Consider the following 26552-nt stretch of genomic DNA (forward strand, 5'->3'; position numbering starts at 1 on the left):
ATAATGTGCTATTGCAGATAAGCTCACATCGAGTCGCATTCAAATTTCTAACTGACGACTACATTGTGAAAAAGGGAAACTGGATCACACGGGTTCACGGTGGCTCAGGGGTAAGATAATCCACGCAAAAATGAATTCTTTGAAAATTGCTCGTTCTTTACGGAGGGCACCTAGGATGTTCTCAAGCGGTGAGTGTTTAAATGAAAGGGTGTTTGTACTGTGTGTAAAAGCGTGACAGTATCTGTGATGGTTACGGGAGGCTTACTGTGCCTTAAAGAATTTACCTGTTAGTTTCATGAAGATCTGTTGAGTAGTTTTCTAGCAATCGCTGTATGCGCGCACCCAAACACAGACACGCACATATAAAATACACATTCGCCTCGCTCACAATTTCCAGTCTACCAGAATCCCTTTCAAAATTTGTTTTGGACTAAATGTAAAGAAAAAGAAAAAGAAAACAAGTCGCGTAAGGCGAAATTACTACATTTAGTCAAGCTGTGGAACTCACAGAATGAAACTGAACGTAGTCCGCCGCTAGTGCAAAAGGCAGTGAAAGTGACGAGCCTGTTTGGCGCGGTAGCGATTGCGCTGTGCTTCATAGCACGCTTTACTGTACCTCTCTTCGTTTTAACTTTCTGAGCGTGTTTTTAATCCAAACATATCATATCTATATGTTTTTGGAATCAGCAACCGACAAGGAATAAGATGAAATAGTTTTTAAAACGATTTTGGAAATTTAATTTTGATCATAATTTTTATATTTTTAATTTTCAGAGCTTGTTTTTAATCCAAATATAACATATGTATATGTTTTTGGAATCAGAAAATGACGAAGAATAAGATGAAATTATTTTTGGATCGTTTAATAAAAAAATAATTTTAATTACAAGTTTTCGATTTTTAATGACCAAACTCACTCATTAGTTTTTAAGCCACCAAGCTGAAATGCAATACCAAACCCCGGCCTTCGTCGAAGATTGCTTTGCCAAAATTTCAATCAATTTAATGGAAAAATGAGGGTGTGTCAGTGCCGCCTCAACTTTTACAAAAAGCCGGATATGACGTCATCAAAGGTATTTATCGAAAAAAAGAAAAAAACGTCCGGGGATATCATACCCAGGAACTCTCATGTCAAATTTCATAAAGATCGGCCCAGTAGTTTAGTCTGAATCGCTCTACACACACACACACAGACAGACAGACAGACAGACAGACACACATACACCACGACCCTCGTCTCGATTCCCCCCTCTATGTTAAAACATTTAGTCAAAACTTGACTAAATGTAAAAAGACGGAGAAAAACCCCTAAAGAGGCACCCACAGTGGTTCTCCTTACCTAGGGATCAAGTCTTACCAGGACTTCACCTACCTACCGAATACAGCGGAAACCCCGTTTTAAGACCCCCTGATTTAAGACTCCCTCCTTTTTAAGACTTTGCTTTTTCAGATGTTCTGTTCATAACCAACTAAGCCGGATAAATGTACCCCTATATTAAGACTCGCTCCTTTTTTCTCAGATTCAGTTTTTTAGGTCCTGAAAGGAGATTCCACTGTACTTCAAATTCTTCCTCGTCCGACCCCTTCATACTGACTTGAAAGGAAACAAGATGTAACGTGCAAAAGACAACTAACCCTGATCTGCAGTGACGCTCAGTGTCAGCAATGCCTTTAATGACCCTAACTCGTCAGTTGTTCTCCGGCAAAGACCGAATTCTACAACGAAACAATAGACATACAAACGAAAGAGCGAGCAAACTTGCCCAGAAACTATAACATGTAGATCATTCGAACGAAAGAGCGAACAAACAAACAAACAAACAAACAGACCGCTCAGACGATCATCCCGGCCGCCGAGACCAACCACTGAAGCAACCAAATCTGAGATAACTGTGTAAATTGGAAACAACGAACAATCGGAACCAATCCGGCAAACCGTCTCGAAATAGAACCCGTGAGAAAGTAAGAAAGACTTGAAGATAGAAAGAAAGACTGAAACGGTGAACGAAAGAAAAAGGAAAAACAAACAAAGAAAATGAACAGGGTGATCAACAACAAAAAGGCAACCCACAAAAATGCTAATAACTCGTACATCCTTTGACCAAATTACTCCATATTTCGTGTACGTTAATTTTAGCTTATGCATAATCAGTCCACAAAGCTGCAAGTTTGTAGATCAAATGATCTGACTCTTGCGCACTTTCAACAAAAACTGAACAACTTGTCTGAATTCGGAGATCGACTGTTTCAACACCAGTACGAGGCTTTGACATAGCCTGAGCGGCGGTAGCCATGCTAACCTGACTGATTTAAACCCTCCAGAGTTTTACCTTTTACTGAGATTATCTGAAAATACATGTACAAAAACACCCGGCATTCCCCCACTGATCGTCGGTGACCTGAAGACAGCAGCTCAGGTTCAGGGCAATCCATATATATATAGACAGGATTGCGTTCGTGCCATCGACTGACTGAGTTTTGGAGGGGTGGCTTGGAACTCAGTCATATTGGGGAAAAGGTAAAAGTCGGACCATTTCATCTAAAGACCAGAAACTTTGTGGAACGCTCATGGACAAACCGAAGTTCATGCACAACCATGAACATATTCGCTGAACTTAATTGTCTGGAAAAAGAACCCCTTTCATTGTAAAGTTACGCTTGCAGTGTAACAATGGCGCGCAAAAAGTAATTATTGTCGGACTGCATGAACGCATTTCTCCATGTGAAATGCCCTGACCCTTCCTGTACAATTGCTGTATTTAAATCACTGATTGTGTAAGGTTGCTTAGGTCCTTCAAAAAGCCTTTAAAGCTACCGCTCAATTTCAAACCTTGCACTTACTCAGTGTTGAGTCGATACCAGAACTGATTCGGAATTATTTTTGAAACAGCACAAAAGTCAAATCAGTCATTTGTCCTACAAATTTGCCAATTTGTTATATGGTCATGCTGAAGTTAATGTATGTACAGGGGTGGAGCAGTTAAGCCAGAGGGGGGGGGGGGGGGGGGTTACAATCTGGGGTCCAGGGGTAGATCCCTTGTGGGGTACACGGGCAAGGCCCCGTTGGGGGGTCTGGGGGGCTGAAGAGTTTTAGCTACAGGGCCGGACTACCGGGGGGGTTATGGGGGTTGCGCAACCCCCCCCCCTAGCCTAAACATGTACCTTACTTATTTAATTATTTTTTTATTATTGCTTATTTTATGCCGTTTTATGCAAGGAGCGACCATTTTCTTATCTCAGAATATGACCTACCCGTCAGCTTCAGGGGGCTTCGCCCCCTGACCCCCACAACGAGGGGGGTGGGGTGGGTTCTAGGGTTTCCGGACCCCCCCCAGCCAACAAATAAAAATATTGAATGAGGTATGCATTTCTTTATTTTACATTGAGTTTCAATTTTGGGGGTATTAATCAGTGACAAAATCTGCTGCCTGAAACTGATAATGATCATCCTCAGAATGCACCAGATTGCACCATTTTGCATCCTTTTTTTCAAAATTTTCCGGGGGGGCATGCCCCCGGACCCCCCTAGCAAGCTAGGCGCTTCGCGCCGTCGGCTCGGCGCTTTCACACCCATATCTTCACAATATACTTTTGAAAAAACCCAGTCATAAAATGAACTGATCCGCCCCTGCCGCCAGGGGGGACATCCCCCTGGGCCACCACTGGCAACCCCCCCCCCCCCTCCTCTTCGCCTAGTCCGGCCCTGAGCTATTTTATGAACAATTTATGGCTTATCCTTGATTTCAAACATGATCAACTGGTGTCAGCAGCCACTCATTATTTCTTTTAAAGTTAGTGTTAATTTTTTTTTGACAGCCGGGGGGGGGGGGGGGGGGGGGGGGGGGGGGTCCCGGAACCCCTGTAACCCCCCCCCCCCTAATCCGCCCCTGATGTACACTAAATATGAAGTAATTCCGTCCATGTTACTAGCATGTTTTAGGCGGGTTGCATTTTTGGGGGGTCACCCTGTAATAAAAAGAAAGGAACCCAAGAGAAAGAAAAAGAGAAGAAAATAAAAAGAAAGAAGAAAAATGAATAAATTAATGAAAAATAGTGATTCTAAAAAAGGGAGAACTGGAAAATCTAAAAAGAAAATCAAAACTTGACTAAATGTAAAAAAAAAGAACCAAAAAAACCACCAACAACAAACATATAAACAAACAAACAAACAAACAAACTAGAAATCACGAGAAGCGTCACGTCTTGAGACATAATAAACAAAACTCAAAGCTTACAGACAGAACAATGACACATGACCCTCTCATTTCACTAAAGTCTGGGCCCCCTCACTGAGACATCCCCCACCCACCCCCTTCCTCCCTAACAAACACACACACAAAGCTAGTATACACTATAATGCAGTGAGCCAGATGAAACTCAGTTTTAAAAATAAGAGCTTCCTTGTTTTATTTCCATGGTGAATTGATATATCCCTGATATATAGTTATACATGTAGTACAATTACAAAATAATAATGATGATGTAGAGGGGGTGTGGTTTATGGGCAAAGGGAAGTAAACGCCGCGCGCACCGGAAGGCTCGAGAGCAAGCATTGCGCGTCTGCGCCGGCTACTTAGCGTGGGTCTTTGTTGGCGGCATTTCTCCTTGTCGGCTTCAGTCAAATCGGGTAAGTTGATTTTATTTTTACAGCTATGAAAATTTTTGTTACAGCTCTATTTTAGTTTGAGCATTTGAATGATTATCTAAGCGTCCTTTCTGTGCTACTATTTTGAAATCTGTAGTTGGAAACCTGTGATTTGCGCTTTAAAAGTTTGATAGCTGTCGGGTCCGTTTTGCCAGCTAAAATGGCGAAGCGGCATTTTGAGCAGATAGCGCGGCTGTGGAAACAATTTGCGTATGTTCCTTTGTGCGAGGCAACGTTGAAAATGGGGATGCGCAAATTTTTGGCAACTCACGAAGAGAGGCTGGATTTTTTTTCACTGGCAGTCGATTAGAAATTGTTTACACAAAATAAATTCTGAATAAATCGAATTTATTTTTGAGTTTGACATTTGCTCATCGGCGTTGCAGTAATTTGCCAAAGAAGAGAAATAGCCTCCCTTGTAGTTTACTCCGTTGTAGCTTAGAACTAATGTTTCTGTCATTATTTGAGGAGCGTGTGTTTGAATGCAGATTAGTTTAGTCAGTTTGGATCGTTTGGCATTTTTTGCATTCCTTTTTTTCCACACAATGTGTTAATTTCCCGACTTTATACAACTTCTAGCATGTTGATTTCAGGTTTCTCAGAAACTTTAGCCTACTGCATGAGATCGCATAGCCTAAATGGAATTTACTTTTTGTGTGATTGAAAAAAGATGCATTTGTCATGTTAATGTTAAATTGTTATGGTTTAAATCACATTGAGCATGATTGACCAAACATCAATTATTCAATATATTTAATACTATCAATGATGGGCATAGAATGCTGGGAGATCTTGATTTTCACAAATCATCACAAACCAAGGAGGCAAATGAATCGAATTGGGCCCAGAAAAAAATTCTATGTTTCTATTCGTAATTCCCCCAAACCCCTATTTTTCCCCTCCAAGTCCAAGAACTTTTGATGACCATTCAGATTTACACAGGGTTCGTACAGGTCATGGAAAACCTGGAAAGTCATGGAATTTGATTTTTAATTTTCCAGGCCTGGAAAGTCATGGAATTTCAATTGAAGTCATGGAAAGTCATGGAATTTAACAAAAATAAGAAAGAAAAAAAAACAACTTTTGCTCGCCAGCGGTTATTTTTGTCGCCCAGCCATTCCCCCCCCCCCCTTTGCCAGCCAGCAGCGATTTGCGTCGCCAGCACAAGGCTTGTTCGTATGACCAACTTCTTGTTCGTACTTGCATACGAGAATAACGGTATTTTTAACGGCACTTGAGCCAAAGCGAGGCTCACTTCCTTCCGTTATTTCGTCGTGTCGTCTGCGCTGCATTTGAGTCGGTTTCGTCAAAGTTTTCTGCTTTTGTTTTTGCATCGATAAAGTACTTTAGCGCTTCGACAAGCAAGATGGAGGATGATGAGTTTGAAACTTTCTTTCGAGTTGTTTCTTGACAACAAAAAGTATGCGGAATTGGAACGAATTACCGAGGAAGATCTTCGCCGCAATGAACTGTGTATCGCGGTGAAAAAAAATGACAGTTCGTCAAGTCACAGTGACGGTTACGAAACGGAATTTACGAAAGTGCAGATGGATAAAAAACAGTGGCTGGTCCGGTTTAGTGAAATGACAGGACCAGCAAACATTACCGATAATCTGACTGCGTAGCAAATGCTTGACTTGCTTGTCGAAGAGACACTGCGTAGAAACTGACTCAAATTCGGTGCAAAGCAAGCCAGTGTCAAAACTGGCAGTGACAAGACGTAAAAAGTTTGCTTGTTCGGAAATGGCGACCTGTGGATCTAGTCATGGAAAATGTTATTGAGGCTCATGGAAAGTCATGGAAAAGCCATGGAATTTTGTTTCTAAAAACCAGTGGGGACCCTGTTTACAAAAAATGTACTTCTTTAAATGTTTTTGTAGCTTCACGAGTTCATCTAGCCCAGAACTTGTCAACTGTTTGTTTGAAAAAATCACAAGACTGCTAGAGATCGAATCAGTACATGTATTTATTTACTTCAAAGTGCAACAAATAAATGTCCAGCGTTTAAATTTTGCTTTCTTAATGAGTTCATCATTGGACCGCTAACTAATTGTTTGTCAAAAAATTATGTAACTGCACATTTATGTTTTTAGTTAATTCATTAGATTAGAATTCCTTTTTTTCTTTACAGAAAAACTAAACCAAAACCAGATTCAAGATGCCTCCTAGGAAACGTGGTGCCCCTGCTGCTGCTCCTGCCCCTGCTCCTGCTGCTGAGGCAAGCTCAGAAGATGCTGCTGTAAGTTTGATATTTACCCTACAAGTGCAACAAAAGAAAACACAGAACATGTTTTTGAAGTTGCAGCTTTCCTTACAGATTCAGACATATTTACAGTATGAAAAGAAAGGTAACCTATCCCATCAAACCCATTTTTTGATTCATGATTTTTCCTTTTGTTTTTTTATTGAAAGAAAAAACCTAACAAGGGTGCACAACACCATCAAAAGAATATTGGCTTATGTTGAACCTGAAGATATATGTAAATCACTAAATGTTAAGTCTCATCCAACTCAGACGTAATAAGATGTTTGATGGCTTGTTGACAGGCCAGCTTTTCTGTTGGTCCGAGGGGGGCATATCGTCTTCGGTTTCATCTTTATCGACCAAGGCCGAGGTTGATGAAGATGAAAACCGAAGGCCATGGGGAACAGTGATTTTTGTTCCCCAGCTGGTTATGAATGAAAACTCGAGAATATGATGATAATCAAAGTTAATGCTTTTGCTGCTTAGTTAAAAAATGTACTCGTCTTTGACAGAAGGTACATGGCGTTAAAAATGTACTCGTCTTTGACAGAAGGTACAGGGCGTTTATGTTTGTAGGATTCTGGGGCCGAGGACAGTCCGGGACCCTCTCCGGCCAAGAAAGGGCGAGGCCGCCCCAAGGGCTCCGGTACCAAGACACCAAAGCCACTGAAGGTGAGCTTCTCAATGTAACACTAACCCAACAATGGGATTGCGGGGAATTGCATTGAATGTTAAATACTGTTTTTTGTTGATTGATAGACTTCTTCATTAGTTGTCAGGTAAGATGCCATGCGCCCCCCCCCCCCCCCCCCCCCCCCCCCCCCCCCCCCACGTTTTATGTGTGGAGACATCCTTGTTTTTGAAGACCTTGATTTTAATAACGTCCAAAAATGTACCTCCATATAAATGCTTCCTCTTTTTGAAGACCTGATTTTCTGAAATTTGTGGAGGTCTTAAAATTAACTAAAACAAAAAGGGGGTTTCCTGATAGGCAGGGTAAAAGTTTTGCCTGATTTTTTTTATTTAATTTGAAAATGTTGACTTGTTTTCTTGGTCGCATTTTTGTGTGTTTATGAGCCTGGAGTGGATGTGCTTTCTTTGAAATAATTTTACATTCACAGTGTTGCCAGGCCTCGGTCTTCGGTCTCTGACTCATTCCTTTCTGATTTGACGCATTGGACCTAGCCTTGTCCGGTCGTTGGACCGATAGTTTTTGACTCACATGCGAAGCAAAAGTGAGTCTATGTACTCACCCGAGTCGTCCGTCCGTCCGTCCGTCCGTCCGGCCAGCCGGCCGGCCGTCCGGAAAACTTTAACGTTGAATATTTCTTGGACACTATTCAGTCTATCAGTACCAAATTTGGCAAGATGGTGTATGATGACCAGGCCACAAAAAACATACATAGCATCTTGACCTTGCTTCAAGGTCAAGGTCGCAGGGGCCATAAATGTTGTCTAAAAAACAGCTATTTTTCCCATTTTTCCCATTTTTCCCATTTTCTCTGAAGTTTTTGAGATTGAATACCTCACCTATATATGATATATAGGGCAAAGTAAGCCCCATCTTTTGATACCAGTTTGGTTTACCTTGCTTCAAGGTCAAGGTCACAGGAGCTCTTCAAAGTTGGATTGTATACATATTTTGAAGTGACCTTGACCCTGAACTATGGAAGATAACTGTTTCAAACTTAAAAATTATGTGGGGCACATGTTATGCGTTTATCATGAGACACATTTGGTCACATATGATCAAGGTCAAGGTCACTTTGACCCTTATGAAATGTGACCAAAATAAGGTAGTGAACCACTAAAAGTGACCATATCTCATGGTAGAAAGAGCCAATAAGCACCATTGTACTTCCTATGTCTTGAATTAACAGCTTTGTGTTGCATGACCTTGGATGACCTTGACCTTGGGTCAAGGTCACATGTATTTTGGTAGGAAAAATGTGTAAAGCAGGTCAAGCATGTGAGTCGTATGGGACTTGCCCTTCTTGTTACGTTTTGGTGGTCAACTGACCGATACATATTTGTACAAGGCGGACAAGGTCTGCAATGAATGGAATGGGAGTTGCAAAGTCGGAAAACAAACCCCGATCGAAATGCTCATGTTCGCTACGAGTGAAAATGCAATCGGTGCCGAGTCCGTGTTTGTCGTCATTGACACTCGAGGCTGCGTTTACGGAAATACCTGATCCAGCCGGTGTACCTATTTACCAAAAACAGCGCAAACAGCGGAAAGTTCATCAATATAATACTACGGCATGGTAATGCGAAGATCAGGCAGGATCCCTACATTCGCACACCGGGCACTGTATTGGAAAGGGTTGGCCAGAAATGTCAGGCTCTTTCTCCTCGCAAAGTTTATGAACAATTAAAACTAGAAAGCGACATCAAAGCAATGCAAAATAACAGTCTGGAGTTAAATCTATCTTTTTCTTGTTCAATGGCTTTATTGTCATTTTTGCGTAAAAAGATAGATCGTACAATTTGGACATTGTTTTTTTAAAGCCAGGACACCTATTGTTTTTTTTTTAGGGAGGTCCAAATGACCTATTGTCTTCTTAGGCTGGCAACAACACTGCATTCATGGCCAGATTATTTTGTTAATTTTCTTCATTTATCAAATTATTTGCAGGATATTTGATTGCACCACTAAACTTTCAGATGTAATTATTGAAGTATACTTTGAGTTTACTGTGTCTGATTTTTGCAGGTTCCATCAGGCCGAGGCAGAGGTCGCCCCCCACTCAGTGCTGAGGTAAATACTTAAGGGCAGACCGGGTAGGCAAAATGAGTTATTTTTGGTCTCATACACCTTTTTGGGGTTGTTGCATTTTTCACACCTTTGAACATCCTGGAATGCATTCAATAATCTGCTTTTGTCATTTTAGACATGTATTCATGTAAATAAAACCATTTTCAAACCGATGTTTTGTTGTTTTTGTCTGTGTTTTATCAAAAAAATCAAAAAAATGGTCTACTTTGGATACTCCGTGCTGGTAAATCTGCGCACATGACATGACCCTTCGCTGTTCAAACTGTGTGGAAATTTCCGTTCTTCAAGATGACGTCATCACCGTTGGGGAATTTCCGTTGACATAGGCACAAAGAGAGAGAATCCGTTCCAACCGAAACCCCGGAATTAATATATGCAAATATATGTAGGTCAAAGGCATTTGGCGCAAGCGCAGTAGACAACTTATCAGTCCCCCGGTGTCAACAAATCCATGACTTTTTCACCGATTCAGCAGCATTTTTCAAAGTTTTGAGCTGCGGGGAACAACCCTAACATTGGAAATGTTCGGCATAGTGGCAAGAAATATCAGAGAAAGATGAACCAGCAGCAGCGAACAGTAGAAGGAAGTAACAACACTCCGAAATGAACCAACATGATCGAATTGAAGCAGACGACATTCTAAGATTCTTGACTCGACGAGGTGGGTTTTGCTTCTTTCTCTTTTCGATCTTGTTTGTTTGACAACGTGATTTATTGCACATTGTTATGTTGTTGTTGTTGTAAGAATGTGTTAGGGTTTGCAGGTAAATGATAAACAGTTTGTGTCTGAAGTATTTTGCGGGTTTCTTGATCCAATTTACTGACCATGCCGCCGCCGCAACCCCCTCCCCCGCCCCCCCCCCCGCCCCTCCCTCCCTCGATCATCTCTGTGATATCGTCTTCACAACCCCTATTTTATTGTTCTTCGCTGGCCAGTCCTTGAGAGCTTACTATGGTGTAACATGTCATCATTATTCTTTGTCTGTGGTTAAACTGAGAAGCAGCATCTGAGCGATGTACGACTGACACAGTTTCTGTTTCTGGTCATTGACCGTAGGAAAATAAGTACCCTACTAGAGAGCGTTCTCTAATTCTAAAGGATTGGTTTACACCAGCATGGCTGACCAACCTATCATTGACAGCAATATTGTTGTCAAATCTTTTCCATTAACTAAGGAATAAAAAAATAGATCCAATTTACTTCACCAAAGAAAAAAAAAGAGTTAAACTAAAGGACTGGGGATGCAACTCATGAATCAAAAGCATAAAGATCACCTGCAAACAGTGCTAGGTTTAGGAAATCTGAAAATGTATACACACACACACACACACACACACACACACACACACACACACACACACACACACACACACACACACACACACACAAAACAGACAAGAAACAAGCAAATACATAGCAAGTGTGATGAAATGAATTAATTTTAAAAGAAAAATATGAAAAGAAAGGAAGAAAGAAAGAAAATAATTCAGCTAGTTTCAGTATTAGTTCCTGTGTGTATCATTGTATGTGATTGTGTGGTTACTCAAATCCCATTGTAAACTTGACATGTAAATTTTGTGATAGGGGCTGGTATGTATATATATATGAGATAACCTTCTGTGAGGTTTAGTGTGTGACAGGGTGAGAATACTTTGATTTCTTTTGCTTTTTCGTGGCTGCTTTTATTTTCAATTATTTATCATTATATATATTAAAACATACACTTTTTTGTCATTAAGTTGTGTGTGTTTGGGTATTAATAAGTAGTGCAAATCCACATGTAATGAGTATGAGTCACTGTTAAATTAATGAATGTCTTTTGTGTGTGTGTGTGTGTGTGTTCGTCAACCGACATATGTGGGTACGAGCCGCTGAGGTGGTTGTAAGAAAACCCGCCTGGTTCAGTGGTTGGGGGCTGATTGGGATTTCTGATTTACCGGCCTAGCCAAAAAGTTGAGGTACACCCCATGTAACATGGTCATTTGCAAAATAAAGTACAAGCACTTGTTGACGTTTATATTGAGTCTTAAAATTTGCAGCTTATTACAAACAAAAAACATGGACAGTTGTATCAAATATTAAATCAGTGTTTGTGTATTTATTAGGTTGGAGCAAGGGGAGAACCAGTCCTCCTGTGGTGGCAGCGAGGAGAAAGATTGACCTGATGGAAAAGTTTGCTAAACCGGAACTACCCTCTTCCACAGCAGAAACATCAGCTTTGCCATCTTCTGACCAACCATAAGAAGATACAGATACTTTGCCATCTTCTTACCCATCACAAGCAGATATGGATACTGGTACTGTGCAACGTCACTCCGCTGACATGTGTTGGGCTTTTGTCAACATTGATCAGCTCAATCTATTGCTGAAAGGTCTATATCCTGTACTGAATGCTTGTCTGATAGCAGTCTGATTATGAAAGAAGGTGATGCATCAGCCCAAGGATTTGCACAGGCCCTGCATCTGGAGTGCATATGAGTGTCCATTCAAGTCTGCAGTTGTTTACTCTTCTCCCGGTGTTTGCAACGCTTCGGGTGGTAAAGTTGCATTTAAAATAATCCGCGTATGACCATGTTGGTACATGGAAAGGGACATTCAGCTTTACAGAAATTTGCTGCAGTGTTAGGATTGAGCACAGAAATACTGTAATTAAAATGTTGCAACTTTTGAATGGCTTGATAGCTTTGTTCCATTTGTGTATATATAATTATGTAATGCTGTTGATGATTTGTGAAGCATCATTTCTATGCAATGGAATAAGAAATCAGTGCATCCGTTGGGTTTTTATGAGTCTGACAGTTTGGTTCTGATCAATATTTTCATATCAGCACAAACACAGATAATTGACTTTTTTAATGTTTTCATATGATTTTTTTTTAAATTAAAAAAATCTGATAATTTGATTATCAAATCATTTCCCCTTCATAGTTAAAGTGTTATTCTGGTTAAAAAAAACCACCCCATTAATTCAAGCTCTACTGTGGTACTAGTTTACCGGGGTACTAGTGAGACTCTTTTACATGCTGTTTTCTCTACATGTAATTTGAGACAAAATGTGGTAATTAAAATGTTGTAACTTTTGAATGGCTAGATGGATTTGTTCCAATTTTGTATATGTTGTTTATGATTTGTGAAGCACCATTTCTGTGCATGGAATAAGAATACAGTGGATTCCTTGTGTTTTTATGAGTCCGACAGTTTCGTTTTGATTCATATCTGCACTAACATAGATGAGTTTTCAAATGATTTTTAAAAAAAAGTCCGGATAATTTGATCGTCAAATCATTTCCCCATCATAGTAAAGTGGTCATTCTGATAAAAACATATGAATTCAGGGTGCACTGTGCTACTTGTTTTTGTATGTACTGGTTCAAATCTTTAAAATGCTGTTTTCTCTGAATGTAATTTTCAGACAAAACGCTACAATTAAAATGTTGCAACTTTTGAAAGGCTTGATGGATTTGTTCAGTTTTTGTATATGTTGTTTATGAGTTGTACAGCATCAGTTCTGTGCATGGAATAAGAGTTCAGTGCATTGGTTGGGTTTTTATGAGTCTGACAGTTAGGATCTCATGTATTTTTCTTATCAGAACTGAACCGGTAACTGAAAATGCTAAATTAAAATAATATATTGCTTAGAAATGCTTTTCGATGCACAGAATTATTAAACACACACATATTGCTGCAAAGAAGAAAAATTGGATCAAAACATGCACTGGTTCACAAACTGCAACATTTTTAAAAAAGCACATTTTATCTCCCACAATTCCGAGAGGAATGGGTCACGTGAGATAGAACGCGGGAATACGTCACTGAACGAATGGTTTCCGTCCTGTGAAGACGTGTGTTGGTGCACTGTCTCTCTTGCTTTGCTTTCATTTTCCTCTAACCTTTCTCTGTACAAGTTTTAGTTGTAGGTTAGTTGAGGTGTATTGACTATTTTGATTGTTTATCATTGTGTCAACTTGCAAGGTAAGGAAACAGTTTGGAGTTTTCGGTGTTTGTTGGTTTTTTGAACCGGGAACTTGTTGTTTCGCGTATGAATTTTATTCGTCGAAGCTAATTACACATGGAAATGTTAGGCGTCAGTCGGCGCGTTCATTGTTTTTGCAGGTGTGACCTACTATATTTGGGTCAGTTGGGATCGTTACTTGTTTTTGCACGTGTGACCTAAGGTCAGTCGGCATTGTGACTTGTTTTGGTAGGATGACATATTATTTTGGCTACGGAAATGAAGTACACGTTTGCTGACACAGTCAGTCACGATTTGCTGACATAGTCAGTCACGATTTGCTGAAGCAGCCTCTTTGTTTTTTCAGCAGCTGTCTCGATTACAGCAATTACTATCGCCTGAGGCGAACTATGGGCCACAGAAGGTCCGCTGTGCTAAGGCTGGGCACTAATCCATTGAAGATTTGAAAATCTTTGCAGTGGATTTTAAATTGTTTTCATACTGTAACGGGTGCGCTTGCTCGTCCGCAGGAATCAATATAACTTTTTCGTGTGGGTTTTGTTCGGAATATGGCGGACTCGGGAGGTGGTGAATGTGCTGCTGGCGGGAAGAAAACCGGCAAGAAACCGGCGAAAGCACAACCTTCTGAAGTGATACCGTCAGAAAAGACGGGAGTTGATAAGTCTCTTTCAATAGAGAAGAGCTCGTCTGGCCCACGTGATTGTGAAGTTACTCTGAAAATAGACAAAATTTTGGAGACAATGACTGCCTTGTCTGGCAGACTATCTGATTTGGAGAAAGTTGGTAAACTTAATGCGACGCCTGTTGCTTCAACATCGCGTGGAACCGAGTCGCATGGAACCGAAAGCAGTTCGGCGCAAGAGTCGCAAGCGGATGGAGAAGACGGTGCTTCGGTTAGATTTGCTCATGAGCAGTTCGAAAATGAGTTTGATTCGGCTGAAGACACGGATGTTGCTTCGGACAATGATTTTGACGCAGGCATAGTAGTGGATACAGTTGGCGAGGGGATTCATCCATCTCTGGCAGATCGTTTTGAGGAAGGACTTCTTCTTCCATCAGATCGGGCACGTGTGCGAGACACTCTTCAGAACTATCCGCGGCCCAAAAATGTCACGTCGCTTCGAACGCCGACTCTCAATCGTGAATTAGATGGCAAACTGTTAGACAAGTTCGCAAAGAAAAGAGACTCGAACCTGTCCTTTGTTCAGGAACAAGTAGGTTGTACACTGAAAATTATCGCTCAGCTTATGTCCGACCTCAAAGAAAAACCAGCAAGTCGGAAGTTGAGTGAGCGTGACAGCTTTAGCAAACTGGCCGATGCGGCTCGACTTCTTATGGCTTCACACAAGGACCTGTCACAAGTGCGGCGCGAAGCACTCAGGCCGACACTTAGCCAAGACTGCAGGGCCTTATGCAATGCGCAGCTAAATTTCAAACTGACGTCTAACGAGTTTTTGTTTGGGGAGGATCTAGCGAAAAGGGTCGACGATGCAGTGAAGAACAGGAAATTATCATCCACACTGTCACAGCCCCTTTCAAAAAACGCCACCAGAGGTCGTCAGTTCTACCAAGGGCGACCTCGACAACAGTTTCAGCAGAGACAACAGTACCAGCAGAGAAGAGGTGTCTCCAACCGACAGACAGGACACAAATTCTCTCCCAAGTTCCACTCCCAACAGAGCGGGATTCCCTCCAAGAAAACAAAACGGGATTAGAATCTGATATTTGTGCGCCAGCGGTTTCTATTTTTAGGGAACAGGTCAGTTCAAATTTTGTGAATACTCCTGAGAACTTTCATAGTGGAAAAGTTGCTGATCATTTGAATAGTTGGAGACAGTTAACCTCTGATAGATGGATCCTTCAGCAAGTCGCAGGAATTGAAATTGAATTTATGATCACTGGTGAACACATTCCAGACAGGAAAGAAATTAGATTTTCTTCTTCCGAGGATGAGCTAGTGGTTAATGAGGTAGCGAAGTTAGTGGAGAAACAGATTGTTCAAGAGGTGGTTCAACGGCCAGATCAACTTTTATCCAGTATTTTCTTGCGTCAGAAAAAAGATGGTAGTCAAAGGGTGATTTTAAACCTAAAAAATTTGAATCAGACAATTGAAAAGATTCACTTCAAGATGGATACATTAAAAAACGCAGTGTCATTAATGAAAAAAGATTGCTTTTTTGCCTCAGTTGATCTAAAAGATGCATATTTCTCCATACGCATCGCTCACAAGTTCAGAAAATATTTCAGATTTCAGTTTCATGGCAAAACTTTTGAGTTCCTGGCTCTTCCACAGGGATATCGTGATTCTCCCCGCATTTTCACGAAACTACTAAAGCCTGTATTGGCCCACTTACGTTTATCTGGCCATACCCTTCTGATATACATTGATGATACCCTTTTGCAAGGAGACACTTTTGAAGAATGCCAGGCAGCAGTGTTAGATACATGTGCTTTGTTGGATCGTTTGGGCTTTACTGTGCATCCTGTGAAGTCGGTATTTACACCTACGCAATGCATTGAGTTTTTAGGGTTTCAGCTTGATTCTCAGAACATGTTAGTTTCTCTGACCCCCCGGACAGTTGATAAAATTCGTACTAAGTGCGCTGATTTGGCTGGAAGAAAGAAATGTACAATTAGGCAGTTGGCTGAAGTTATCGGATATTTAGTGGCTGCCCAACCGGGTGTTTGGATTGCACCTCTCTTTTTTAAACGATTAGAGATCGCAAAAAATGAAGCCCTTGCTGTTAGGAAAGGTGACTTTGATGCAGAACTTGTGGTTTCAGAACAAGTTCGTTCAGACCTTCTCTGGTGGATTGATAATGTAAAGCAATATCCTTCCCCTGTTAGCAGAGGCATACCTACTGTAATAGTAAAATCAGATGCTTCGAAAATAGGGTGGGGGGCGGAGTGTCAGGGTAGCACCACAGGTGGAATGTGGACCAAGGAAGAAGCTTTTGAACATATTAACTGTTTGGAACTTAAAGCAGCTTATTTTGCCTTGAAATCCCTTTGCAGGGGATTATGTCACTCTTACACTCAGTTACTTACAGACAATAGCACCACTGTTGCTTGTATTAATAACATGGGCAGCACAAAAGTTTTGTGCAACGACATTGCCAGAGACATTTGGTTGTGGTGCTTATCACATAGTAATTGTGTAACAGCAACACACTTACCGGGTTGCCTAAATATAGAGGCAGATGCAGAATCCCGTGTAGATAGACACAACATTGAATGGCATTTGGACACACAAGTGTTTGCAGAAGTCATCAATCGGTTTGGTCTCTGTGATGTAGACTTATTTGCTTCTCGTGTTAACGCACAGTTAAGAAAGTATGTTTCATGGAAACCTGACCCAGATGCATTTGCCATTGATGCATTTTCCTTAGACTGGTCATTGTTCAAGGCGTTTTGTTTTCCGCCTTTCAGTCTCATTCCAAGAGTGCTCCAAAGGATAGAAGTCTTAGAGGCGGAGTGTGTGCTGGTGGTGCCATTATGGACAACGCAAGTGTGGTTCACGAAACTGTTGCGTCTACTAGTAGAACGGCCGGTCATGTTGCCCCGAAAAGAAAACTTACTCAGTCATCCACTGACAGGGGAGCACCATCCACTACTGAAGAAGATGAAACTAGTAGCATGTTCCTTGTCCGGACAGCCCTCCAGAAACAGGGAATTCAGGATGAAGCAACAGACATTATCATGTCAGCCTGGAGAGAGGGTACGAAGCGTAACTACGAGTCATATTTCAAACGCTGGCTTCAGCATTGCCTTGAACGGGATAGAGATCCCTTTTGTGCCTCTCCACATGAGTTGATAAGGTTTTTAACGAAACTGTTCCAAGAAGGCAAAGGATACAGCAGTTTGAACATGGCACGAAGCGCTGTTTCCGCATTGTCCCTTCAGGATAATTGTTCAGTGGGTTGTCATCCACTGGTGAAGAAGTTTTTGAAAGGAGCTTTCAACAGACGGCCAGCTTTGCCCCGTACTTGTGTGACCTGGGACGCTAATCTAGTGCTAAATTTTTTAAAAGAATGGTCACCGGCAAAATTTTTATCGCTGGCGCAATTGACGCTTAAAACTGTGCTGTTGTGCTTGTTGGTCTCTAGTCAAAGGGGACAGGCGATTTGGTTGATGGACTTGCGTAACATGAGTTGGACAAAGGAAGATGTACGATGTAGGTTTGGGGATTTGCTCAAAACTTCTGGCCCAAACAAACATCAGAATGAAGTGGTATTTTGTGCTTTTCCGTCTGATTTGGCAATTTGTGTTGTACATTATTTGAAACAATATGTCAAAAGAACTCGTGCATTTAGAGGAACGGAAACGAGACTCTTTATCAGTTGGACAGCCCCTCACAAAGCGGTGTCGAGAGATACTATCCGTCGATGGACAAAGATTGGATTACAAAAAGCGGGTATTGACATGACAATATTTACGCCGCATTCAACTCGTTCCGCTGCATCTAGTAAAGCTGCAAGTAAAATTCCTCTGGCAACCATTCTGAAGACTGTTGGTTGGCGTCGGGCTAACACCTTCACAACTTTTTACAAGAAACCAGTGGACAGTGGGAGGAGTTTTGGACAGGCTGTTCTGTCATGAAGAATTGGGGTAGGTTTATATGTATTTCAATTCATCGACAGTGCTAGGGTGTAAATGTTGCAGACTTTAAAGTCTCACGTGACCCATTCCTCTCGGAATTGTGGGAGATAAAATTACATAATTATGACGAGCTTACCTGAGTAAGTGAAGTCTAATTGTGGTTTTATCGACCACAATGTAGAGAGGAAAGGGATTACGTGCCTCGCCCTAAGTTGTCTTCAGAGTTATACTGATAACCGTTTTCCCTCCCTATCCCTTTCCTCTCTCTTTCTCTTTTTTCTGCACCATTTACACGTCGTTAAACAGTGACGTATTCCCGCGTTCTATCTCACGTAATCCCTTTCCTCTCTACATTGTGGTCGATAAAACCACAATTAGACTTCACTTACTCAGGTAAGCTCGTCATAATTATGTAATTTTATAACGTTTTTTTCACATTTTGGTGAATAAAACCCCCAAAAATTGCTTTTCACTCAAAATTTAAAATGGTTTCCCTTAATTAGGTTATTCTGCTTGCAAAAATCAAACAAGCAGCAAGCTGTTTCCAAAATAAAAAAAAAAAGTGCCCGCCTACCCTGTCTCCCCTTAAACGGCCATACTTTGAATAGCAGCTGTATTGCACGGATAGAGTTGAGTTCTTCTTTTTTTCCCCAAAAGAGCAAAAAATGCAGTATAATGACTAATGGTGTCTGTATGAAGACGACCGTTAATGTAATTTTCTGAAGGCGGCCTGATTTTACACATGTAGGGAAGCGTTGAGTGGCTGTGATTTCCTTTGATAAGGGTGTATGTGCGCATGGGTACAGAGCAAGAAGCGAGGTAACAATCTTGATAGCTAAAGACGTGTAACTTGGTAACGTGAAAATGATGGCCGCTAATGCCACCTCAAAATTTTCCCCCTTTATGAATTGGCCTCCTGTAGTATTGTATAACCATTTCTTACAATGGTTATGTGTTGTTTTCAGGAAAAGGAGAAACGCAAGACTGACAGAGAGTCTGGAAGCGGTTCACCCAAAAAGCTGGGACGGCCCAAGAAGGGAGGAAAGAAGGTAGAGTTAAGCAGGACATTTATGCAATGGGTGAGGGTGGTTTGAATCAACATTTTTAGCCTTGAACCCACCTGGGATCTTAACTGCCAACTGGTAACTTGTGGATGTAGTGGAACCCCTCTATTAATACGTCCCAAAATTGAAGAAAAGATAGCCTGCGAGTCTTAAAATAGAGACAAATTTCAATCAATCAATCAGAGGCTTATATCGCGCGTATTCCGTGGGTACAGTTCTAAGCGCAGGGATTTTTAAAAATTTTTTTTTATAATGCAATTTATATCGCGCACATATTCGAGGCGCAGGGATTTATTTATGCCGTGTGAGATGGAATTTTTTTACACAATTCATCACGCATTCACATCGGCCAGCAGATCGCAGCCATTTTGGCGCATATCCTACTTTTCACGGCCTATTATTCCAAGTCACGCGGGTATTTTGGTGGACATTTTTTATCTATGCCTATACAATTTTGCCAGGAAAGACCCTTTTGTCAATCGTGGGATCTTTAACGTGCACACCCCAATGTAGTGTACACGAAGGGACCTCGATTTTTCGTCTCATCCGAAAGACTGACATTAACAGAACAACTGGAAAACTAGGGTCTTCAAAGGGGTGTTCCACTGTACTAAATGAATGCATGGGTGGGAGTTCCTCCGTCTCAGACGGATTTCCGTCTCAGAGAAATTTTGACAATTTTTTTTTTTTTTTTTTTTTTTTTTTGCGGGTTTGTTTCGTTTCGGTTCGGTGTTATGCCAAATGGACTGATAGTGCACTTTTTGTTGTTTCTAATGCTTGCCAGGTCCCTAAAATTTTTAGTTTTTGTTACTTTTTGTATCTCCAACAAGGTTCTTATTTATCAGAATTAAACTCAGGAGAGGCCAGAGAAACCCTTTTAAATTCATAAAATTCGTTTTCGGCCGGGGGCCTTCGCCCCCCTGGACCCCCCACCAGGGCGCTGCCCCTGGACCCCGCCGGGGCCTTGGCGGCCCCTGGACCCCGGCCTTAAAAAAAGTTCAGTCTTGGAACAATTTTGGGCTCCCACCCATGTGAATGAGAAACGAGAGCGACAACAGTTCAAAAGTAACAGCTGCCTGGTAGATAACTCTCAACTTGCCAGAGCCCTTTTTTGTTCTAATTGGAGAGGAAAATAGACGATGTTGAAGTAATTCAGTGATTGTTACCAAGCCTTGTGGAAGACTTGCACCCCACTTTGACGAGTAAACAGACCTGTTTACACTACACATTGAGCGTAGTAAACTACGATTTTGGTCCCCAAACTACGCAACTACGCATGTTTGTCTTATACTACGCAAACGTTTCGTTTCGACTACACATTTTGACATTTTGAATACGCAAAAACGCGAGCGAGTTCCGATCCATAATTTGTACTAACCGGTTGTGTACTGCGTGCAAAACATGCCCGGCGCCCGCGAGAGTAGCGTAGTCAGTTGGTCTTGCTGCTGTTATTACAACTATCGCGGGCGTTTCAGCACATACTTTTCTGAACGCGGTCACTTCCTAGCTCATTCTTTCTGGAGGGAAAAAAATGGCTACAGCGACGAACACGGATTCAGAAGACTTTGGCGATCAACCGCCACGGAGCAAAAAAAAAGAAGCTTGGTCAAACTCCCAGCAAGGCTTTTCTGCCAAAGTACTATGAGGAGCATCCATGCCTAGTTTCGTGGAGAAAAGGGAAGCATTTTGCCCACTGCACTGTGTGCAACACGGCTTTTTCAGAGAGGCACAGTAGGCTTTACGACCGTGTAACCGCCACAAGAAAAGCACTTCTCATTCGAGAAATCCCGACCAAAGCAGAGGAAAAATTGGACTGTTTTGTGAAGAAACCCGTGCCAGGGAAAGAAGACCAAGACAAGCTCACTTTTGAGAGATCGGTAACCAGAGCAGAGGCAATGACCTGCCATATTATTATTATTGCCGACGCAAACCTGTTCTGTTTATATAAATTTGCCTTCATGTTGATACACATACTCCCAGTCCCTACTTTTTGTGACTCAAGTTGATGTTCTCAGATTGTCACAGGTCTTGAATAGGGGGTCCCACTGTATATGAACTGCATACCCCTCAACATAGCTCTTTTTTTTTTTAACAAATGCATGGGTGAAACTGGTCAAATAAAGAATTCCTTATTTTGAAAATCTGTAAAAAAAACAACAATTTTTTTTTTTTCGCCGGCGATCCGATCTGTATTTTCTCTAACACAGTGACCGGACATCGCTGAATCTTTGTTTCCCTGAGCGCGCGAATTATTGGACTACAGCTTGGCATTTGTTGTCATTGTTTACTGTGCAAATTTGTGTGTTTGAGATACCAGGAAAGGCCTACTTTTACCCTTAAAAAGCCTGATTTTTCGTTTTCTTCCGGGGGGCTTCGCCCCCCTGGGCCCCCTAAGAGGGCGTTGCCCCTGCACCCCACCAGGGCGTGGGTGGCCCCTGGACCCCGGCCTCATTTTCCTTATTTTTAATTCTGATCAGTTTCACCCATGCAAATGTTCCAAACTAGTTAATAATTTTTTTCTTAACAAATAAACTTAATGCTTGGCTTGTATTTTTGTGGGGAGTATTGTTCACATTGTAATAGTTTTGTTTGGAGTGTTGAGTGTTTGTTTTAGTACGGTATAAGCAACTGTTCTGTTTTGCGGTTTGGGTTGATCAAATTGAAATACTACACATTCACCTGCCAAACTACACATTTGCCTTATTTTCACACCCAAAACTACACATGGTACATTTCAGGGGTAGGCAGGTCTGAGTAAAACAATAATGTGTGGTCAACCAGTTAGAACCAGCAACCGCAGCGAATAACTGACTCAGATGTGTATGTGACAGAGTGATTATTTTGTCTGTAATTATTGTGTATGTTAAATGTAACATTGTTATTGTAGATTAACTATTTTATAGTTTCACACACACACACACACACACACACACATACACTCACTCAGTGTAATAGTCAGGGAAACAAGTTAAATTACTATTGTGTGTAGTTTTATAGTTTAAGCCGATGGCAGTAAAGTATTTTAGGTATTTTCCTGTTGGACTGGTTTGCGGACCAAACCAGGCAACCGGCTAACTGTGAACTTTTTGTATTTTATCTGTAGCAGACGAGTTTTGCTGCGGGATGGATGTATCGCTTTTGTAATGTAGAATACGCACCAATCAGGAGCGTACAGCAATCCTTTTGTCATAAGCTTACTGCGCATGCGTGATAACGTGATTATTGACATTACCAACGGAACTAGAGAATGGAAGACATGAACAATCAATAAAGAATCTAGAAAACCAACGTGACTGCCGTTTTCCTGCGTGATTGATGCGAGCCTCTGAACGAACTCCACAGAAAGTTCAGCAAGGTTAGGCCCAAAAAAAAAATAGGTGTGGTTACGGTAACATAGCCAAAAAAAATAGGGTAGGTAGGTAGGCAATCACTTTTTTTTTTTTTTTACTTTTTTTTCTAATGTGTACAAATTAAACCTACTTGACAGGGAAATAAGTGTGCGACTCGGGCGCTTTCGCTTTCATTGCGTTTTTTGCACTCGTTTTTTTGTTTGTTTTTTTTTGTTGACAAATGTAATAAAAAGTTATAGGATCGGCCCCTAAAAATAGGGTAGGTCGGGTTACCGTAACCACACCTATTTTTTTTTTAGGCCTTACAATCACGCAGGAAAACGGCAGTTATGTTATGCAGTGTCCGCTAGATATGATGCTTTTTTCTTTTGAAAATCTGCACATCGGAGCCACGATTCACTGGTGATTGCCTGCTGTGATCGCTGAGCACGCGTGTTTCCCAAATTTTTATGACCTCAGGCTGAAGCTAAACTCAAGCGACCTCGGGCAAAACTCGTCGTTGATCACTATAGGGCAAGTGATCATTGCCGCAACAAATCGTAAATTCCGATGTGTATAGTTTTGAGAGAAAAGGGGTCATATGGAGAGGACAATGCGTGACATTGACATACTCATCAGTCAGTTAGTTGACATTGACATACTCATCAGTCAGTTAGTTGACATTGACATACTCATCAGTCAGTTAGTTGACATTGACATACTCAGCAGTCAGTTAGTTGACATTGACATACTCATCAGTCAGTTAGTTGACATTGACATACACATCAGTCAGTTAGTTGACATTGACATACTCATCATTCAGTTAGTTGACATTGACATACTCATGAGTCAGTCAGTTGACATTGACATACACATCAGTCAGTTTGTTGACATTGACATACACATCAGTCAGTTAGTTAACATTGACATACACATCAGTCAGTTAGTTGACATTGACATACACATCAGTCAGTTAGTTGACATTGACATACACATCAGTCAGTTAGTTGACATTGACATACACATCAGTCAGTTAGTTGACATTGACATACACATCAGTCAGTTAGTTGACATTGACATACTCATCAGTCAGTTAGTTGACATTGACATACACATCAGTCAGTTAGTTGACATTGACATACACATCAGTCAGTTAGTTGACATTGACATACTCATCAGTCAGTTAGTTGACATTGACATACACATCAGTCAGTTAGTTGACATTGACATACACATCAGTCAGTGAGTTGCTGTGATTGTTGGTTTTAACTGGTTGGCCAGATAATATTGTTTGACTCTTTTTCTGGAGTTGAAGTCTTCCACATTGCTTGAAAATCCCGACAAGAGTTATTTCCGGAAAACTGCTACAAAAATGAATTGTTCAATGTGACACTTGGAGTTTTTCCAACACCATTGTATCATACCTAGTAAAACTAGACTAGAATTTTGGCAGAAGAAATCAGTTCAGTCAGTGTCACCAGATGACAACAAGAAACAGGTATAGGTCATCATTTTGTGTTAGTTGCCTTAATATAGGAAAGCAAGATGTATTTATTTTTTCTGAAAGATGCCATGTTTTTGTCCATGATTTGAAGGAAGATTTAAAAATTTTTTTTTTTATACTTATGCTATGAATGTTCCTATGTGCAGGGCAAGAAGTGAGCAAGGCAGCATTGAATCCAGATATACCTCAAGGTGGATGGTATGTATTTTAGATTTTTAGTGTATTTCCAGGTGTTTCAGGTTCAGTTCTGGCCTTATGCATGCGGAAATAGAGCTATTCAGATTGTAATGAAGCTAGAAAGATATGACATTACCAATTTTCCGCTTTGTGTTAAAACTAGATATTGAGAAAAATGATACTACAGATTTATCTGGTATTTAGAGTGATGTGACTCATTTTCTGCTTGAAGATGGAGATGGATAGAGACTAAGAGAGAAAAATGACATGAGTGATTTACAGCACCGAGATAGATCAGGCATGGGAATTGTCAATTTTTTTTTTTGTTCTGCCGAAAAAATAAAGGGGGGAGGCGCACAAAAAAAGCACCTGTTACTTTTGCCTTTGCGCAAAAGCCCGCGAAAACTTTCCGTACTTTGTTCACGCACTGCTACCGCCCGCCTCAGTTACTTGAACGTTTATGTTTGAAAGTAAACCAGATTGCACAGATTGTGTTACAAGTTACATTTTCCTGTTTGTCTCAACAGATCAATTTTTTAACAAATTTAAACCATATAATACATGTATATATTTTTTTTGCTTCAAAAAAGCAAAAATTGGTACTAAAAACTCTGATTCTAAAAACAGAATTTAATGGCAAACTTGGAGCTCAGATGACACCAGATTGCACCATCTGGGTTCTTTGGAGACATTTTTTCTGGGGGGGCATGCCCCCCGGACCCCCCTAGTAAGGCTAGGCGCTTCGCGCCGTCGACTTGACGCTTCGCGCCGTCGACTTGACGCTTCGCGCCGTCGACTTGACGCTTCGCGTCTTCAGTTATAAATTTTCAGCCTTTTTTACAATTTTCAATTCCCATGCCTGATAGATACAGAGAAATGACATTGCAGAAATATGTTTGCGTTGAGATAGAGCTCGACAGAGAGAAGTGATATTACAGATATATTTTGGCTTTGAGATAGAACTAGATGGTGAGAAGAGACATTACATGTATTTTTGCTTTTAAGATAGAGCTAGACGAAGAAAAGTGACATGACAGATATATTTTGGATTTGAGATAGAGAGGGAGAAGTGATATTATAGAACTATTTTGGCTTTGATATAGAGCTAGACAGGGCGATATGACAGGTTTTCCGCGTTGTGTTTGTGCAGGTGCTGAAAACGCCACCGCCTTGTGGTCCCAGCATCGGTTCTTTCAAGGGCAGCCATAACACATGCTACTCAGCCAGTCATTCGCGCCTACCTTTCCACACTTTTCACATGTTTGCATTCGCCCCATAGCTCCAGTCCTCTAGCATTTCACACCAGGGTGACTGAATACTTGTGCAACAGTTTTTAAATGAAGGTGCAGATGACAACGTAGAAATGGTTGTACTGTGTGTGTGGAGATATTTAACGTAGGAATATTTGACTTTGGTGCGACGTTGGCTTTTCTGTTTTTGTGTTCCGTTGCTTTAAGCGGTTTAGTTTCTTGATATTGCCCCGAAGTTTAGTCCTACTTGGGAAACTTACTTTGTTTCTGGTTTTGTTGTGTCTTGCTTTTAAAATGATGACCGTTTAAAGAGACTTTTTTTTATCGCACAATGCTTTAAATACTAAATTTTTAAAGTTATCTGATGAATTAGTTGTACATTGATCTTTCGCCAAAAAAAAGAAAAAGAAAACAGAACGAGGGCCACAAATTGAAGTTGTGCTATCTTGAGTGACGAAGGCCAGAAAGATCTGTCCTGCCTTTTTTTTTCAGATTTCATTTTAACTTCCACGTATCATGTAAAAACTGAGATTTGAACAAAAGAATTGTTAAAGCTGATTTTGTATTGGCTGTTTGGATCATGCACCACCTAACTCTAGCTGTGTTCTTGTGAAAGTATGTATCGTTAGTTCGACATTTTTCTCGACTTTTCTGGTTGGTTGCGATCTTCGTCACTCTCAAATGATCTGAATAAGTTATAATTATCATACCACTGATGTTCAAATGCATGTCCAATTGCAAACATGGATGAGTATGGTGATCATTATACTTAAACAACTTTTTTGTGTACCTTACACTTACGATGTGGTCCTCCCGAATCTTCCCAGATAATCTTGTTTTTAACATTTTGTTTTATCCTCTAGCCAGTTGATTTTGACTCATTTTGAGATAAAACACGAAACCATTTATCATACGTGTCCATCACATCATTTGAATGTTTTTCATTGTAACAGTGTTCAATAAATCCATTTCATTAGATTTTAAAA

At 40.9% G+C, this 26552-nt stretch overlaps 2 protein-coding genes across 2 annotated transcripts; both read left to right on the top strand.

Annotated features, from left to right (window-relative positions):
• The first annotated feature begins 4520 nt into the window (after positions 1-4520).
• Positions 4521-26552, top strand: LOC138964882 (uncharacterized). Its single transcript, XM_070336945.1, has 7 exons — positions 4521-4627; positions 6777-6884; positions 7467-7562; positions 9607-9651; positions 19208-19291; positions 24286-24337; positions 25467-26552. The coding sequence occupies exons 2-6, from the start codon at positions 6804-6806 to the stop codon at positions 24295-24297; spliced, it is 318 nt and encodes a 105-aa protein (XP_070193046.1). The 5' UTR covers positions 4521-4627; positions 6777-6803; the 3' UTR covers positions 24298-24337; positions 25467-26552.
• Positions 9667-18621, top strand: LOC138964881 (uncharacterized). The gene is made up of 2 exons (XM_070336944.1): positions 9667-10330; positions 11776-18621. The coding sequence occupies exon 2, from the start codon at positions 14192-14194 to the stop codon at positions 15356-15358; it is 1167 nt and encodes a 388-aa protein (XP_070193045.1). The 5' UTR covers positions 9667-10330; positions 11776-14191; the 3' UTR covers positions 15359-18621.

Source organism: Littorina saxatilis, linkage group LG4, assembly GCF_037325665.1.
Source record: "Littorina saxatilis isolate snail1 linkage group LG4, US_GU_Lsax_2.0, whole genome shotgun sequence".
Lineage (NCBI taxonomy): Eukaryota > Metazoa > Mollusca > Gastropoda > Littorinimorpha > Littorinidae > Littorina > Littorina saxatilis.

Coding starts and splice junctions, on each gene's coding strand:
- LOC138964881 (XM_070336944.1), top strand. CDS start 14,192: ATGGCGGACTCGGGAGGTGGTGAATGTGCTGCTGGCGGGAAGAAAACC.
- LOC138964882 (XM_070336945.1), top strand. CDS start 6,804: ATGCCTCCTAGGAAACGTGGTGCCCCTGCTGCTGCTCCTGCCCCTGCT. Junction 6,885..7,466: donor CAAGCTCAGAAGATGCTGCT/GTAAGTTTGATA, acceptor TTATGTTTGTAG/GATTCTGGGGCCGAGGACAG. Junction 7,563..9,606: donor AGACACCAAAGCCACTGAAG/GTGAGCTTCTCA, acceptor TGATTTTTGCAG/GTTCCATCAGGCCGAGGCAG.